At 43.1% G+C, this 15,083-nt stretch overlaps 1 protein-coding gene across 3 annotated transcripts in view; it reads left to right on the top strand.

The window, feature by feature from the left end:
* CCDC169 (coiled-coil domain containing 169) overlaps positions 1-13,433 on the top strand; it is a 32,280-nt gene extending 18,847 nt beyond the window's left edge. Inside the window, exons 7-10 of one of the 3 annotated variants that reach the window (XR_011363144.1) lie at positions 4,280-4,356; positions 9,077-9,205; positions 10,389-10,531; positions 13,030-13,433. Coding sequence is in view for 1 of the 3 variants with exons in the window: in XM_069969929.1 (XP_069826030.1) it covers positions 4,280-4,356; positions 9,077-9,179 (180 nt within the window). In the remaining 2 variants the exon portion in view is untranslated. Of the gene's footprint in view, positions 1-4,279; positions 4,357-9,076; positions 9,206-10,388; positions 11,120-12,994 lie in introns of those variants that run through there. The other 2 variants (XR_011363143.1, XM_069969929.1) reach the window with 2 other exon arrangements.
* Positions 13,434-15,083: the final 1,650 nt, after the last annotated feature.

Genomic DNA, 15,083 nt, shown 5'->3' with positions numbered 1-15,083 from the left:
GCAATGACGCGCCTTGTAGATGAATCCTGTAGTGTGTATGATCTAGTCTCCATTTACAGTCACTGGTTATGAATTATAGAAATGAACAGAAGCAGAACACAGGGGGTGCTCTATATGCATAGAAGATTCTGCTATCAGAGCTGATGCACTTGGTTGTTTTATTACGCTCGGGTAGACGTAGGCCGAAAGCACTGAGCACATCATACACTATTCTCCAGTGTATTGCAGTGTGCTCATTCACCATCCCAGCTTCCTTCATCTTTATCATACAGGTCCCTTGTCAGGAGGGGAGCAGACTGACGCAGTATATTCTCCAAATCACTGGCTCCCCGCTGATGGTAATTGCCGATCACTATGTAGGAGACAGATTAAACTGTTAGCTACTGCCGTGGAAGAGTTATTTTTGTTTGCAGCTCATGAAGTAAGACTGAAATGCACCCTAAATATTTAAAGGACCACTACCTAAAAAATCTTAAACCACATAAATCTGTGTACCAGGCCTGTATTTGGACTAGCACTGAGCGCTGATGCCCTATACCGACACCATCTAGGAGTGGGATGGGGCTTTTCTCACATTGTACCCTAGCCACCGGGCCTAGAGCATGGCTTGCAAATTGCAGGCAGGTCCTAGGCCGTACGTGCATTTCTTTTTCATAACTAAAAAAAAATGCGTGTCCTCTTTTTTATTACCAGCCAGGTATAAAACCAAACAGCAGCAGCCTAGTACTACCAGGGTAGGAAGGTCCATTTATTGTGCTCCTTCCCAACCTAATAATACTAGCCTGCTACTCCTCCAGACCAGGACCACCATTTTTTTAAGCTCTGACACCAGTGGTACCCAGCTCTTCCCAGTACCCTTATGTGGGGGTAAGTGGTAGCCATTTTATGGGCTAACACTATACCCCAGCTTAGCAATGGATGCTGTCTATCAGACAGCTCCCACTACTAAACTTGTAAAGTGAGTAAGAAAGAAAAAAAGATACACCAGAGACCATATAAAACACCCTTCATTGACCATTTATTTTGCTGGTCATCAAGGTAGTGATGTATACCTTCAGTGTGATGAAGCCTTCAGTGATGTATACCTAATGATACTGGTATCTGAAAAACAAGCAAGAGAGAGAGAAAAAAACTAATGAAGGGCACACTTTCCCTTTGCGCTAGCAGTTGTGGCTGCCTCATGTAATTGTGGACTTCAGCTGGGACCTGGACTTGCAAATCCAGGCCTTGTGTGCAATATACAAGTGAATACACTAGTGCCACAGCAAGGAAGAGCACTCTCAGTGTGCTGAAAGACTGTGTTCCCACAGTATTTTTTTAACATTAAGGCAATGTGGGAACACAACCCGATGCTTACCCCTCCCTGCTCCTTCCTCTGCACTGCAGCCTCCAGTGATCACGTGACCCTTACTAGTACTGACACCATATAACCTAGATTCCCATTAAAAACAATTGGATAAGGATTTGAAGTGCATTGTGAACCGTCTTTGAGGGTGCAGCCACATGGCACTGTGCACATTGCCCTGTACAGTGATATCTTAAATAACAATATTAATTGGTTCCAGGGCGACCATTGTAAGGTGAAACCATTGTATCTTGAGACCAAAACTAAACTAATAATTAGGTCTGAAGCTCCCAAAATGTCAAAAAAAAAAATCTTAAAGAAAAATGAGCAGATAGCTAACACTGCAAGTCCTTACATATAAAAGTGAAAAAGAGCAGCTTGTAAGGTGCAGTATACTATAGAGAGGTGCTACTAGACATCCAGTCAGTGCATGCCTTCACTAATACTGGGGTTCAGTGAAATACCCACCCTGATTGGTCAGATCTTCCAGCCAGTCACACGTAATGAAGATCCGGGCTGTGTATAGGAAAATATTGTAACCTGGGGCCATTGTAAGTTGAGGGACCACTGCATATGGCTCTTTAGCAGCGATGAGCGTGCATCCCGATGTTCAGTTCAGATCCTGAACACGAACATAAAAAATAAATCAATTGATAGTGATTGGTTCGTGATCGTGTTTGCCGAACATTAACGAACAAATAAGGAACGTACAGTAGAATCGTACACATGCGCACATGTGTACAGAATATCAGGCGCAAAGTGTAAATTACGCAGCTGCGTACGTTCATAAGTTCAAAAATGTTTCAAAAATGACCGTTGTAACCATTCTAAACATCGAACAAATTGTTTGTGATCCGTGAACAAGAACCATTAGCGTCATGTTCATACGAACATTTACGAACATGTTTGCTCATCACTACTCTCTAGTCCTGTACAATACTTTTCCTCTCCAGGCTGCAGTCTCCTTATCTCTCAGCTGTTCTTACTCTCTTTCTTAATTTTTGCACACAATTTTACATCAAAACCATTGATAAGTGATTTATAAGGAATCATGAGTTTGCTGATAAGGCACATGTTATTGCCTGAGGCAAACGCTATTAGCAGGTCGCTGAGTAGGCAGCACGGGAAGCCTCTGGCTGCCATGGAAACCAATAAGTGCCCATGCAGTCACACTCAGGAATTTAAAGTGACACTCTCACCCCCCTTTTTGCATTCTGACTTCTCTACAAAGGTGTAATGTGTAAATTTATCAGTTTTCATACCTTATTTTATATCATACGTCATGCTGCTTGTTCAAGCAAAAAGTGATCTTTTATCAACAGCAGATTGTGCTAAGTGGGCCCTCCATGACGTCATAGGCACATAAGCCCCGCCTCTTCACCGACCATTGGAACAGGCTGGCCTAAAGGTCTAGGCCCCACCCCCTCTAGGTTGGCCTATACCAACAGGCTATGTGCCGAAGACGCCACGGAGGGGCGGGGCCAACGATGGCACTGTGGGCGGGGCTAAGTGGCGCTAATGCCGCCCACTTAGCACAATCTGCAGTTGATAAAAGATCACTTTTTACTTGAACAAGCAGCATGATGTATGATATAAAATAAGGTATGTAACCTGCTAAATTTACCCATTACATCTACCTGTGTAGAGAAGTCATAATGCAAAAAGGGGGTGAGAGTGTCACTTTAAGGGATTAATAGCTGCAATCTGTGTGATTGCTGATGTTGTTTATAAATGCTCAGCTCCTTTCTTAAAGTGCCTGTATTAGCATGACATACAGTGTGGTGCATTAAAGCACAGGCAGCCATGCCATAACCATATGTTGCCAAGGGGTTAATCCTCTGAACCAAAAGGTCGAAATGATAAAAAATTCCAAAAATTACCAAGTACCTGGGCTTAAAGGGGAGATTTGTAATTTACTTCTATTAAAAAAATCTTGTCTTCCATCAGCTGCTGTATGTCCTGCAGGAAGTGGTATTTTTTCCAGTCTGGGGAGCAGAAGAGGTTTTCTATAAGGATTTGCTACTTGCTCTGGACAGTTCCTGTCATGAACAGAGGTGGCAGCAGAGAGCTCTGTGTCAGACTGGAAAGACTTCATCCGCTTTTTGCAGGACATACAGCAGCTCTGAAAGACTTTCTGCACTTTCTGGCAACAGTTGAATAGAATTTTTTCATTAACAACCCCTTTAAAGGGGTCATTTAGGGCCAAACAGCTTCATCCTCACCCTCAGGAAGCATGTGGTATTACAATGCCGTCTAGTTCAAAGGACCTGAGCTGCTCAGTGGTAAAAGTGAATATCCCAGATAGGAATCCTGCTTTCATAAATAGCATATTACAAAATGTCGGCTATATTCTCCTAAATTTACAGCGAGGCCTGGTCTGTTTTTTCATGTTTATGGCTCCGCAGGGACACGTGTACACGCCACTTGGGAAGATATTTTTGAGCTAATGTGTCTCATTTACATTCGGCTTTCAGCCTCTGGTGCTTGCTTAGTGTAGCAGAAAGCCGTTTTGCCAGCAGGTCACAATGAGAAGGCAGACAGCCCCCATTTACAGCGGTAACATCCCCTCTAATGGCTTCCTCTATTACTACTTGTAACCTTTATTGACGTTGCCTGTGACATGGTTCTGGTGTATTTTCGGCTACTTATCATTTATTTATTTCCTGCATTTCTCTTCTTCATTATATAACGCGCTGGCAGAAGGCTGAAAGCCTAGTCATCCTTTTGATCCTGAATGATTTGAGGTTTAACTCCCCCACAGGCTAAAATAAGGCACAAGACTCAGAGCTTGTCAGAAAGCTGGCCGTGAATGAGGACGTTGGGATGAAGCATCATTTCTGGAAATGTACTGCCACAGAAGGATCCGGCTTGAGCTTTGTGAGTCGGGCCTCAGTGGAGCTCGCAGTAATCGTGTCTGTTCAATTCTAATTGCAGACCTCTGCCGCACAAGACGCCGCCAGGAAACAGCCAAGTGATCCGCCGCACGTCACAAGGGAAAAGCAGGCACACAAGTATGGAGAGAGGAATCTTTCTTTTTTTAAGAGGCCAAATGCCAAATCCTATGACAATAATGTGCGAAAATAACAACATCCTATTAGGCAAGTTATATTAGGCACGATATCTTCTGCCCCCAAACATATTGTGCTATATACATCACAGCTCTCCGCGCAGGCCTGCATTCACCATCTATATAGGAGTAGGCACATACTTAGGAGGCTGACATAGTAAATCATATTTTATGTCTCTTATTATTACTAGTGTGATTTTTTTTTTTTTTTTACCTTACTGTCTGCACATTATTCGGCTGGAAAAAAAATCTAAAGTACAAACATTTTGTAGGCTTACATTCGACTAGGGATGAGCAAATTCCAGGTCCGGTTTGGTGATGAATTTAGTCCGAAAGCCGCCGATTGACATTGAAATTGAAAAATCCTATATGACTCTCTAAGGTCTATAGCCATCCGCTTGAACACAGACACTAGATATCAGTCTTCTTTTCACATTTGGATTATTCTTGTCCGCTTGAACATTGTTGCATTAGTGTCATTTGCAGTAACTGTTGACATGTCCTCAGACATACCAAAAAGCAGAGAGTCCCCATAGCACTGTTGTTGTAGAAATCGATAAGTTCCAGTAGAGAGATGGATCCATGCCAGAAAGCCCAAAACTACCATATTTTCCGGCATATAAGACGACTTTTTAACCCCTAAAAAGTCAGGGGTCGTCTTATACGCCGGGTATGGTCGCGACCACTATAAAAAAAAAAAAAACATTTAACTCACCTAGGGCCTGTTCCCGGCATTTGTGCGCATCCCATACAGCTCCCGGCGCAGGCAGTGTGACGTACACTACCTGCGCCGGAGAAGGAGATCGCCGAACCTCTCCTGGGCAGCCGAGCGTCTCTTTAGAGAGGCTCGGAGACTCTCTGCTGCCAGGAGAGCTTCAGGAGAATGAGAAAGGCGTCGGAAGTTCCCAAAGCCTCTCTCATTCTCCCAAAGCTCTCCTGGCAGCCGAGCGTCTGCAAGCCTCTCTGATGAGACGCTTGGCTGCCTGGGAGAGGTTGAGAGGTTCATCCATCTCCGGCGCAGGTAGTGTACGTCACACTGCTTGCGCCGGGAATGGTACTGGAGGCGCGAGCTAAAGAGTCACTGTCGTTTTTTTTTTTTTTTTTTTTTGCAGAAATCAATAGTCCAGGCGATTTTAAGAAACTTTGTAATTGGGTTTATTAGCCAAATCTGCCATTATCTGCATGTAAAAAGCCTTTTCCCAGGTCCCCCCCTCCTTCCTCTTTTTCATCCACTCTGAAAAATCTGAAAATTGTGACTTGTTGCAGGAGTCGTACCCAGTCTGCTCTAGGGAGAGGGGAGGGGGGAGGAGGAAGGAGGGAGTTAGCCGGCAGCAGAAAGCAGATAACAGAGGATTACAGGCACAGAGCTGGGTGACAGCTGTAATCTGAGCTCAGACAGGTCACTGGTGACTGTCACAGGAGATATCCCGTGAGGGATTTGTAGATTAACTCTTTGTTGTCCTGTTTTGGTCTTTTCTTTAGCTCTCTCCATAGGAGAACAATGAAGACAGGGGGGAGAGATTCAAACTGCTTTTTCATGATAAAAATGCATTTTTCGGATAATAAACCCAATTACAAAGTTTCTTAAAATCGCCTGGACTATTGATTTCTGCAAAAAAAAAATTCACGACAGTGACACTTTAAATGCTTTTGTTTTGTTTTGTTTTTTTTTATTTAGCTGCAGTTAACCCCTGCCTGACTAGTATCCTAATTGTAAGCTATTAGAGAATAGCAAACCTCGAGCACGCTTGGGTTCATCTGTCATTTCATTATGGGTGGCTGAAGAAGTTGTATGCTGCCCTAAGGTTTCCTGGAAAACATCTATATAGCCATAGCCCATATCCATGTCTTTAAGGACTCCCTAGGGCTGCATCCAACCTCTCAGCCACCGGTATTTAAATGTGTACGCTCGGGTTCAGATTAAGCCAACCATGCTCGAGGTTTCCCATCTCTATAGCCTTTGATATTCAGAGTCGAAAGAGTCCGACAGCATCGAATAGTGGAAATATCTTCAAAATTTATTTAGTTTTCCAAATACCTCTGTGCAACACTTCGACATGGTAAGGGTCTTTGTCAAGCTTGACAAAGAGCGTTATTCTGGTTTCCCCACACGGCGTCATTTTTTTTTTTTTTTAAACTGCCGCTGCAATTTTTGTGCCAAAACAAGATGTGGATTCAAATGGGATAGACAATATAACGGGAGGACTCGTACTTCTCTTTCCTGTTGAATCCACTTCTGGTTTTGGCACAGAAACTGCAGTGGCAGTTTTCCAAAAAACATGTGCCATGTGTGAAACCAGCATTAGGGTACAAACATACACGACAGTTCTGCAGCAGATTTCTCACTGTGAATTCGCAGCGAGATTCGCTGCAGGTCCCTGCCCTGTAATGTCTATGAGGAGACATACTCGCAGCGGGATTGACATTGTGATCCAAGTATGTCAGGAGACCGCCCCGTTAACCCGCCACCTGCCGGAGCACATACGTTACCTGCTCCACGATTGGGCTTGCTTCGAAGCAAGCCCAATCGTGGAGCAGGTAATGTATATGCTCCGGCCTGCGAGGGTATAACGGGACGGTCTCCTGACATGTCAATCCCGCTGCCAGTATGTCTGCCCATAGACATTAAAGGGCAGGGACCTGCAGCGAAATCCGCTGTGGATCCGTAGTGTATGTTTGTACCCTTAGGGTTAAAAAACGTTTATCAGGGATACAGCTGGAAAGTGCGCTCCACTCCCTAGCCGGCAAAAACATCAAACTCATTTGCTCCGTAGAAGCGCAAGAGTCAGATTTGAACAACAGCCAAACAGAGAGGCATGCTGCCACGCACCTACCTTAGTTGTATCTCAGCAGTGCAAGGGGTCTCAGCGGTGAAACCTGTTACTATCAGCAACTTTTGACATGACAGTAGGTACTGCAAATGACATTAAGGCCCTATTCACATCTCCGTAGTTCTGTCTGCAATCAGTACATAGGACCAATAGATTTCAATGGCCCCATTCACTTATCCATGCTGTAAAAAAAAAAAAAAGAGGTCCTAGTGCGGACTCGCAATTGCGCCATGGATCTCTATGTCCAATGCAGTGTTCTGTGAATTGCGTCAGATCCATTGTGGGGTCTGCAATTAGGGGGGTGCACTATGGACGTGTGAATGAGGCCTCACACTTTAAGGCTGTTTGCAGTAGGGATGTTTTGGGGGAGTTTTCTGAGTGTTTTCCCCCCAATTGTGAACAGCTTTTACGGCAGCATAGCTTTACATTTACTCCTTTTTTACCAGATTACTGAGAAATACAGTAATAAAGAAAGCAGCAGGAGACTGGAAGAGAGGTTTCCATTTCCATAAAGGAAACATTTCTGTACTATTCTGCAGAGGGGCTTCACACATTTAAGGTTTCCTCCTTTGATTATCCGCAGGACTAGTGTATAAGTAAGAGCCGCAAATCACTTATAAGAAGCCAATTTTCTTACACGCCGGTTGCAGTTTAATCTCACGTTTAGGAGTAAAGCCTCTATGCAGTGCTCGGCTCAGAAATGATTGAGAGGATTAAAGAGACAGGGGGCCATAGAAGTGAGCAGTGCAGGGAGCGAAGAGGAGAAAGAGGATGACTCACTGGCTGAATGAAATGGATAGAACAGGGCGCATGCAAATTCACAGGCGACCATTGTGTAACTTGGAGAACTTCAGAGATTGCTGAGCATTTCTGAATAGGGAATTAGGTTCTGCTGTCTTTCAGCTGATCTAAGCTGCTGCACACAGCCGAGCTTTTACCGAGCTGTAATACAGCACCTACCGCTGTAGACGCCTATAGAGTCTGTTGTCTGCCTCTGATTTCATACAGAATAACATTGTGCCATCTTCCATCAAGGCTATTAGGGAGAATATTACTGTCATACAGGACACCATTCAAGCACTCAGAGAGTGCCAGAGCTTTGCTGTGTGCATTAGGCCATCATTCTATATGTCTGGTATTTTGGCCAATGCATAGATGCCAGTAGAGTCCTCAGGACTGGTCATCAATATCAGATTTGGGAAGCAGACGACACTCAGCACCCTAGGTGTTAGAGTCCTTTTAGGCCTAAAGAATCCCATCCACCCGCAGCTCAAATGAGCGCCAATCAGTGAGATTGGAGCACATTTGCAGTGTGTGATCCGGCATCTCTACCCTCTTTCTGACATTGTCACAGATGCGGCCTGCTATCTGGCCACTGCTGTATCTCCTGCCAGTGCTGCTTCAGCTTTCAATCACTGTGGAGGAGCAGGGACGACCTGAAGATACAGCGGGGCAGGAGCAGGACACATCTGTGACAATGTCAGGAAGAAGATGAAGATGCCGGATCACACAGCAGCTCTGATGGTAGATGTGCAGGTGATAATTCCTTATTTCCACTTTTAGTTCAGTTATGATACTATGCAATCTATTGTGGAATTGAAGTTGTCCAGTAGAGGATTTGGGGAAAATCAGAAGATATTAGGAGCAGCCATAGACTTATTTTTTCATCTCAAGGGTAAAGTAAGTCTAGATTAAACCAAAAGTACACAGCAAATAGAAGCTAATATCTTTAGGTAACGTTCCGGTACATAGCCTATTACCGGTACAGTTCTTTGCAATACACTTTAATATTTTTTTTATCATTGAATTTTTTTTTTATATCCTGTTTTGCAGAGGTTTATATAACGCTGCCTCCAAGCAAAAGACAGCAATTAAAAAGAAAACCACCGCACAGAAGACAACAAAGCCGAATCGTTCTCCTAAGATAAAACCGTAACTTGTCAGCAGCCAGGCTCTGGAAAGGTACAGCCCAAGTTTCCTTCCACTGTAGCCACATTCATTAAAACTAATTTTCTCCCAGTTTCTGACATGTAACACATTCGCACATCCATTCTGTTAGGTCATATAGGATCACTGAAATATTTCAAGAATATGAAATGTCGGAATCATACTAGAGACAATGATTTCTTGCAGCTGGTGGCAGAAGGTTATGCGGATTTATATATGACTTGTATTTAAAAATCTTAAGTCTTTCATTACTTATCAGCTGCTATATGTCCTGAAGGAAGGGGTATATTCTTTTCAGTCTGACACAGTGCTCTCTGCTGCGGTCTATGTCCGTAAAAGGAACTGTCCAGAGCAGTAGAGGTTTTCTATGGGGATTTGCTACTGCTCTGGACAGTTCCTGACATGGACAGAGGTGGCAGCAAAGAGCACTGTGTCAGACTGGAAAGAATTCACCACTTCCTGCAGGATATACAGCAGCTAATAAGTACTGGAAGACTTGAGATTTTAAATAGAAGTAATAAAGTCTTTAAATAGAAGTTTACTCAGGACTTTAAATAGAACAAATCTGTTAAACTTTTAAAAACAAGTTAGTGTAAAAATTGTTTTTCCAGAGTACCCCTTTAAGTTGTTTTGGCAAGACTCGAAATATGGATGGGGTTATTGTCCATATAAAAGACTCATTGATTGTGTCCCCATTCTTTTCCTTCTATATAATGCCATCTATATTGTGATGTGCATTAATCCCTTCTGCAGCCACAACATGATGCTGCTACCCCATGCCTCGTGGTTGGGATGGTGTCTTTGGTGTCTCCTCTTTTTGTTTCTTCATACAAAACTATCCTCATTATGACTATACTATTGCCTTTTTTTTAATTAGACCAGAAGACATTTATCCAAAACTAAGATCTCTGCCCCAATGTGCAGTTGCAAACTGTAATCTGTTTTTTTATCGTGGTTTTGGATTCGAGACGTCGTCGTTGCGAAGCGGCTTTTTAGGTCATGTTGATATAGGATTTTACTGATAATATAGATACTATTGTACCTGTTCCTTCATCATCTTTACAAGGTAGTTTGCTGCTGTCCATGGATCAATCTGTATTTTTTACATCAAATTACTTTCATCTCTAAGAGACAGAAAGCGTCTCTTTATTGAATGGCTGTGCTGCACCATGTGTAAATTTGCATATTGTCATTTCAGCAGATGGATGCGGGACCTTCAGGCATTTTGAAATTGCTCCCAAGGATGTACCAGACTCATGGCGGTCTATAATTCTTTCTTTGATGTACTGACTGATTTCTTTCGCCTCCAATGAATGATGGAATTTTCCAAGCTATTTAAAGGTACAGTCACCTTGGTGTATGTAAACTTCTGACCCACTGGACATGGAATCATCTATTTGTAAACATTTATTTGGAAAATTGTTTGTTGAAGCGGAAACCGTGGAGAAATATAAATTATAATGACCTCAACCTAAGTGTATAGAAACAAATGACTTCAGCAGTACATCGAGTTGGGTGTCCAGAGATAGACACCCAGAAGAGCAGTGTGGAGTTCACTTAGCTGGCTGCTAAGTCTGACAACAAATGCAGATCTACTTGTTGAAAATGCTGTGACCTCCCCGCCACTCTATGGAATTAAAGGGAATTTGTCAAGAGTTTCATCTCAAACTACCGGCAGCATGAAAGAAGGGCAGACTTCCTTATTACAACATTTTCTGTAGATCAGTGCTGCACACCTCTTCCTACTAGGAGAGGTGCTCAGTGGTCAACAGGTTCTTCAACCAAGATACTAGTATTGGTAGTAAGACCACGGCACTCTTTGAATCATGCGAATTTTTGTAATTGTTGTAGTAAGTACACCAGGTGGACGCTTGGGTGTGTGGATCAGCCGGTGAGCTGAAGTGTACCGAGTATATTGCTAAAAAATAAAGAAGCAAATTTGATTGCAGTACCAGTGTTTGGATTCCTTTCTACATGGGTATCCCGCTCGACAAGAGGACTATCATCTTATGATACTCAGGTACTCTCGTGTGTTACACGTATATACTCTCACTATTTTCTTCTGATATTGGTATTGGAGGGTCAGTGGAGACCCAATAGTGAGTGATTTGGCCTGAAGGCTTTCAGTGCGATTGATTCTTTCTCATACACAGTGATCATGTTGGGGAGCCTCCCCCCCGGGTACTGTATATAATAAAAGGCTATGTTCACACGTACTTAAGTACTGGCAGGGTTCTGATCCGGGCGCATCAGCGCACGTCCGCATCAGAACCTCCCATTGCACACTATGAAACAAGCGGTCGAAGCCCCTCGCTTTATTGTGTGAACTGACAGGGTTTCCTACGGCCGCAATTCATTGAATTACGGCCACAGAAAACTGACATTTCAGTTATTTGCGGCTCTGCACGGGATCCCGGCCGGAGTGTATACGATGTGTATACGCTCCGGCCAGGATCCCATAGAAATGTAGGCAATGTCGATGGCAACAACGGACGTACTTTTACGCAGTGTGAACATAGCCATACACTGTACATTGCGGGCCGTGTCACCCTATCACCCAACAGAAGTGCATATGTGAATAAGAACTATATTTATTTTAGTGACTGCAATATGTGATAAACATCTAACTCCCAAGCAGTTGAATTTAACCAAATAACACATAATAAAGACAATCAGGTGTCAAACAATCACAATTCTATTTAAAATCATATGACACTGAAAAAAATGGCAGACCCACCATTCACAAAGTGTCACCCTCCAGCACTCAGGTGAGGAAAAAAAACCCTGTGGAGGAAACCTCAAGGGAACCATGGCTGGAGAGTTGCCCCTCCCTTGGGTGTACACACTATTTGTACATTTTATCTGATTTAAAGGCAACAACATAACAAAACTAGACTATAAACATACTACACCATATGTGAGAGAGATCTGGCTGCCATATATTTTACCTTATTAATGACTAAGTGAGAAGTACCTTTTCTCCCTTACAGATCCAGGTCCACCTCTTAAGAAGGTGGAGACTCAGTAAAAGCAAAGACAACCCCTTTTCCCCTGCTAGAACCTCCAAATTACATCAAGGGTCGGTTAGAGTAAAGTAGTTAAGCTCAAGGTCCTCTGCCGCATCCAAGATGGCCGTGATGCAGACAACGTGCCTGTCTTTTATGGAACCTTTGTTATGACATAAGCGATTGTCCTCTAAGATCACGGTCGCCATGGTTACTACAGGTGGCCACAGTGATCTTATGTATTAACCCTTTAATGACTGGCAATGCACTTTACTGCAGAGGTCATTATACACACTTGTGACCAAGCAAGCAGATTATTGTTAGGGAAGTAAGGACACTAAATAAAAAGCTTAGAGATTACACAGGTAGCTGTAGATGTGATATGCCCAATCCCTGTAACCAGCACAGACCTCACAACATTGGGGATGACCAAAGAGGGACACATATGGTGACTACACTAAAACAACCTGCACACCCCCCACAACTGCTCTATGACTGTCAGTGACTGCACTACATACAGCGTCTGTGATTGTCATGGGGATGCTGCCACAACTAAACATGGCTGCTTTGCCACTTTGCTGGACATTGTGCTGTTAGTGCTGCCCTTACAAGAGATGGTAGATAGATAGTATGAATCAGGTAAAAGCAGCACAGCAGGCTCAATCGGTGGTGTGGGTGCATGCCATTTCAGGTCAAGATCCAAGACCAGAGGTATACAAAATAATAGTAAAAAAAAAGCCAGTACTCCAGGACTGAGCAAATGAAAAGCTGTGTGTTTATTGCATTGTGTGCCAAACAGGTAACAGCGTAATATTTCAATCCCCTCACGCGAAGTTTCTCGAGCATAGTGAGCTGGAGGAAGCGTCACCACGTGAAACAGCCATTGTTCATCTCTGCATCTATCAATGAATGGATAAAGCTTCATTGCGTCTCCTGATGATGAATACCAGGACTTCATTCCTTTCCATGTATATTGGATGCCATGGTCCGATCTCGTTGGCACCACTACTACAGGAGTATCAGTAACTGGACTCTCATCGCTGCGTTGCTGGGACTGCTAGTTCCCCTGCGAAGATTGTATTGATTGCTTGCTGGACTATTTCCTTTAATATTCTAGTTTTTGTCCTGTGTAGGATGGTTTTATATCACTGTGTGAAAAGGTTTCCTTTCTTCTAGAATCTTTTAGATTCTTTAATAATAAATCATCCATCATCCAACCTCAATTAAATGGCGGAAAGCAGCCAAACCTTTACATTCAGCCTCTGTTCTTATTGACTTAACCATTTAAACACATCCGACAGATACAACAAAGAATCTAATTACAATGAATATTTGGACTTTTCTTGATGGACACATCCTCCATGTTATCTCTCAGTGCCAGACCTATCCAGTAAATTTATTGGGTGCCGTGTCAATACTCTATTATTCATAGTCCTTCAGGAAGTCATGCTATGTATCTCCATTAGTATTATTCCATTAGAGCAAACATCTGCAAAACTTTCAACTCTCAGAATTTCATCTTAGATCTTTTCTTCCTCAAAGCTCCCTGTATGTGAATAAAATGGAAGGCTGGTGAGCTCGAATAGTGCAGTGAAGTGAGGAAGATCAAGAGCAATTACATTCTGTTTGCTGTTTCATGATATACAAAGCCCATCCCCCTTGATGCTACTATGTAGGGGTTACGTGAGGTAAAACATTATGTGCTCTGCAAATTAATACATTTGCTGCCATGGTATGAGAACAGACGTTTGGAAAGTAGGAATTGATTAAATATGCTTTTTCTATTCAATACAAATATCCGTTCATCACCCATTATAGTCGGCATCATTGCATTGCAGTGTGTCACAGAGGGTAGTGAACCCATTTCACGTAGACTAGACCAGGGAGTGTTCTCCATTCTTAACTCCCGCACAAAAGTAAAGATATTAGTCAAGAGCTAAAGTAAAGACCTGGAGGATAAAACTGTGCTGTCATGTGTGAAATGAGAGGAGGGCGAGTCAACGTCTTGCAAGACAAGTAACCAGGCACAGGGTCAGGACAGGCAATGAACAGAAGCGTGGCCAGGAATCAAGCCGAGTTACCCATGATTGGGGGAGTAAACACTTTTGCAGGATTCTGGCATGAGAGTGCTGGCTAGTGCTCAGATGCAAGAAAAATTCAAAAGTCTATCATATAGAAAAAAGTGTGGCCAAATCACTGGTATACATGCTATGCGATATTACCTTGTCTTGTAGCAATTTCTTCCTAATGGCGGGTCACTCTCTTGAGAGAAAGATGCATACTCACAAGGCTTCATCTTGTTGCTATTTATTTCAGGGTATATCACAGCATTATGCTCTTTACACAGCGAGTATACATCAGTCTGTGAGCATAATGCTGCGATATACTGTACCCTGAGATAAGTGGCAACAAGATGAAGCCTTGTGAGTATGTGTCTTTCTCTTAATAGAGTGATACGCCATTAGGAAGAAATTGCTACAAGACAAGGTAATATCATATAGCATGTGGAACCGGTGATTTGGCCACACGTTTTTCTATATGATAGACTGTTGCTAGTAAGGACCCCGGATTATGTGGACCTGGAGTTTCTTCAGTAAGTGCGGTGTTGGTTGTTTTTTAAACAGCAAAATTCAAAAATCATAACTATGAGTAAAGTCTCTACAACGCAGTAGGGTCTTCTATAGCTGAGTTTAAAGGGTTTATCCAAAGAATAGAACTTTCACTTGCTCCCTCTACCTATAGATGTTGGATGATAACTTCCGAGGTGAGAGGGGGGCTGGTGCATGTTGCAGGCATTGCGCACGGGCATGGTTTCATGCGTGGCTTAGGGTCCTAATAAATGGGCCAATGAAGGCCTGATCAATACTGTAAACGAGTGCTAATCTTCC

This window comes from Dendropsophus ebraccatus, chromosome 5, assembly GCF_027789765.1.
Source record: "Dendropsophus ebraccatus isolate aDenEbr1 chromosome 5, aDenEbr1.pat, whole genome shotgun sequence".
Classification (NCBI taxonomy): domain Eukaryota; kingdom Metazoa; phylum Chordata; class Amphibia; order Anura; family Hylidae; genus Dendropsophus; species Dendropsophus ebraccatus.
Note: the sequence above shows the minus strand (reverse complement) of the source record. Positions and strands in the feature narration are given on the sequence as shown.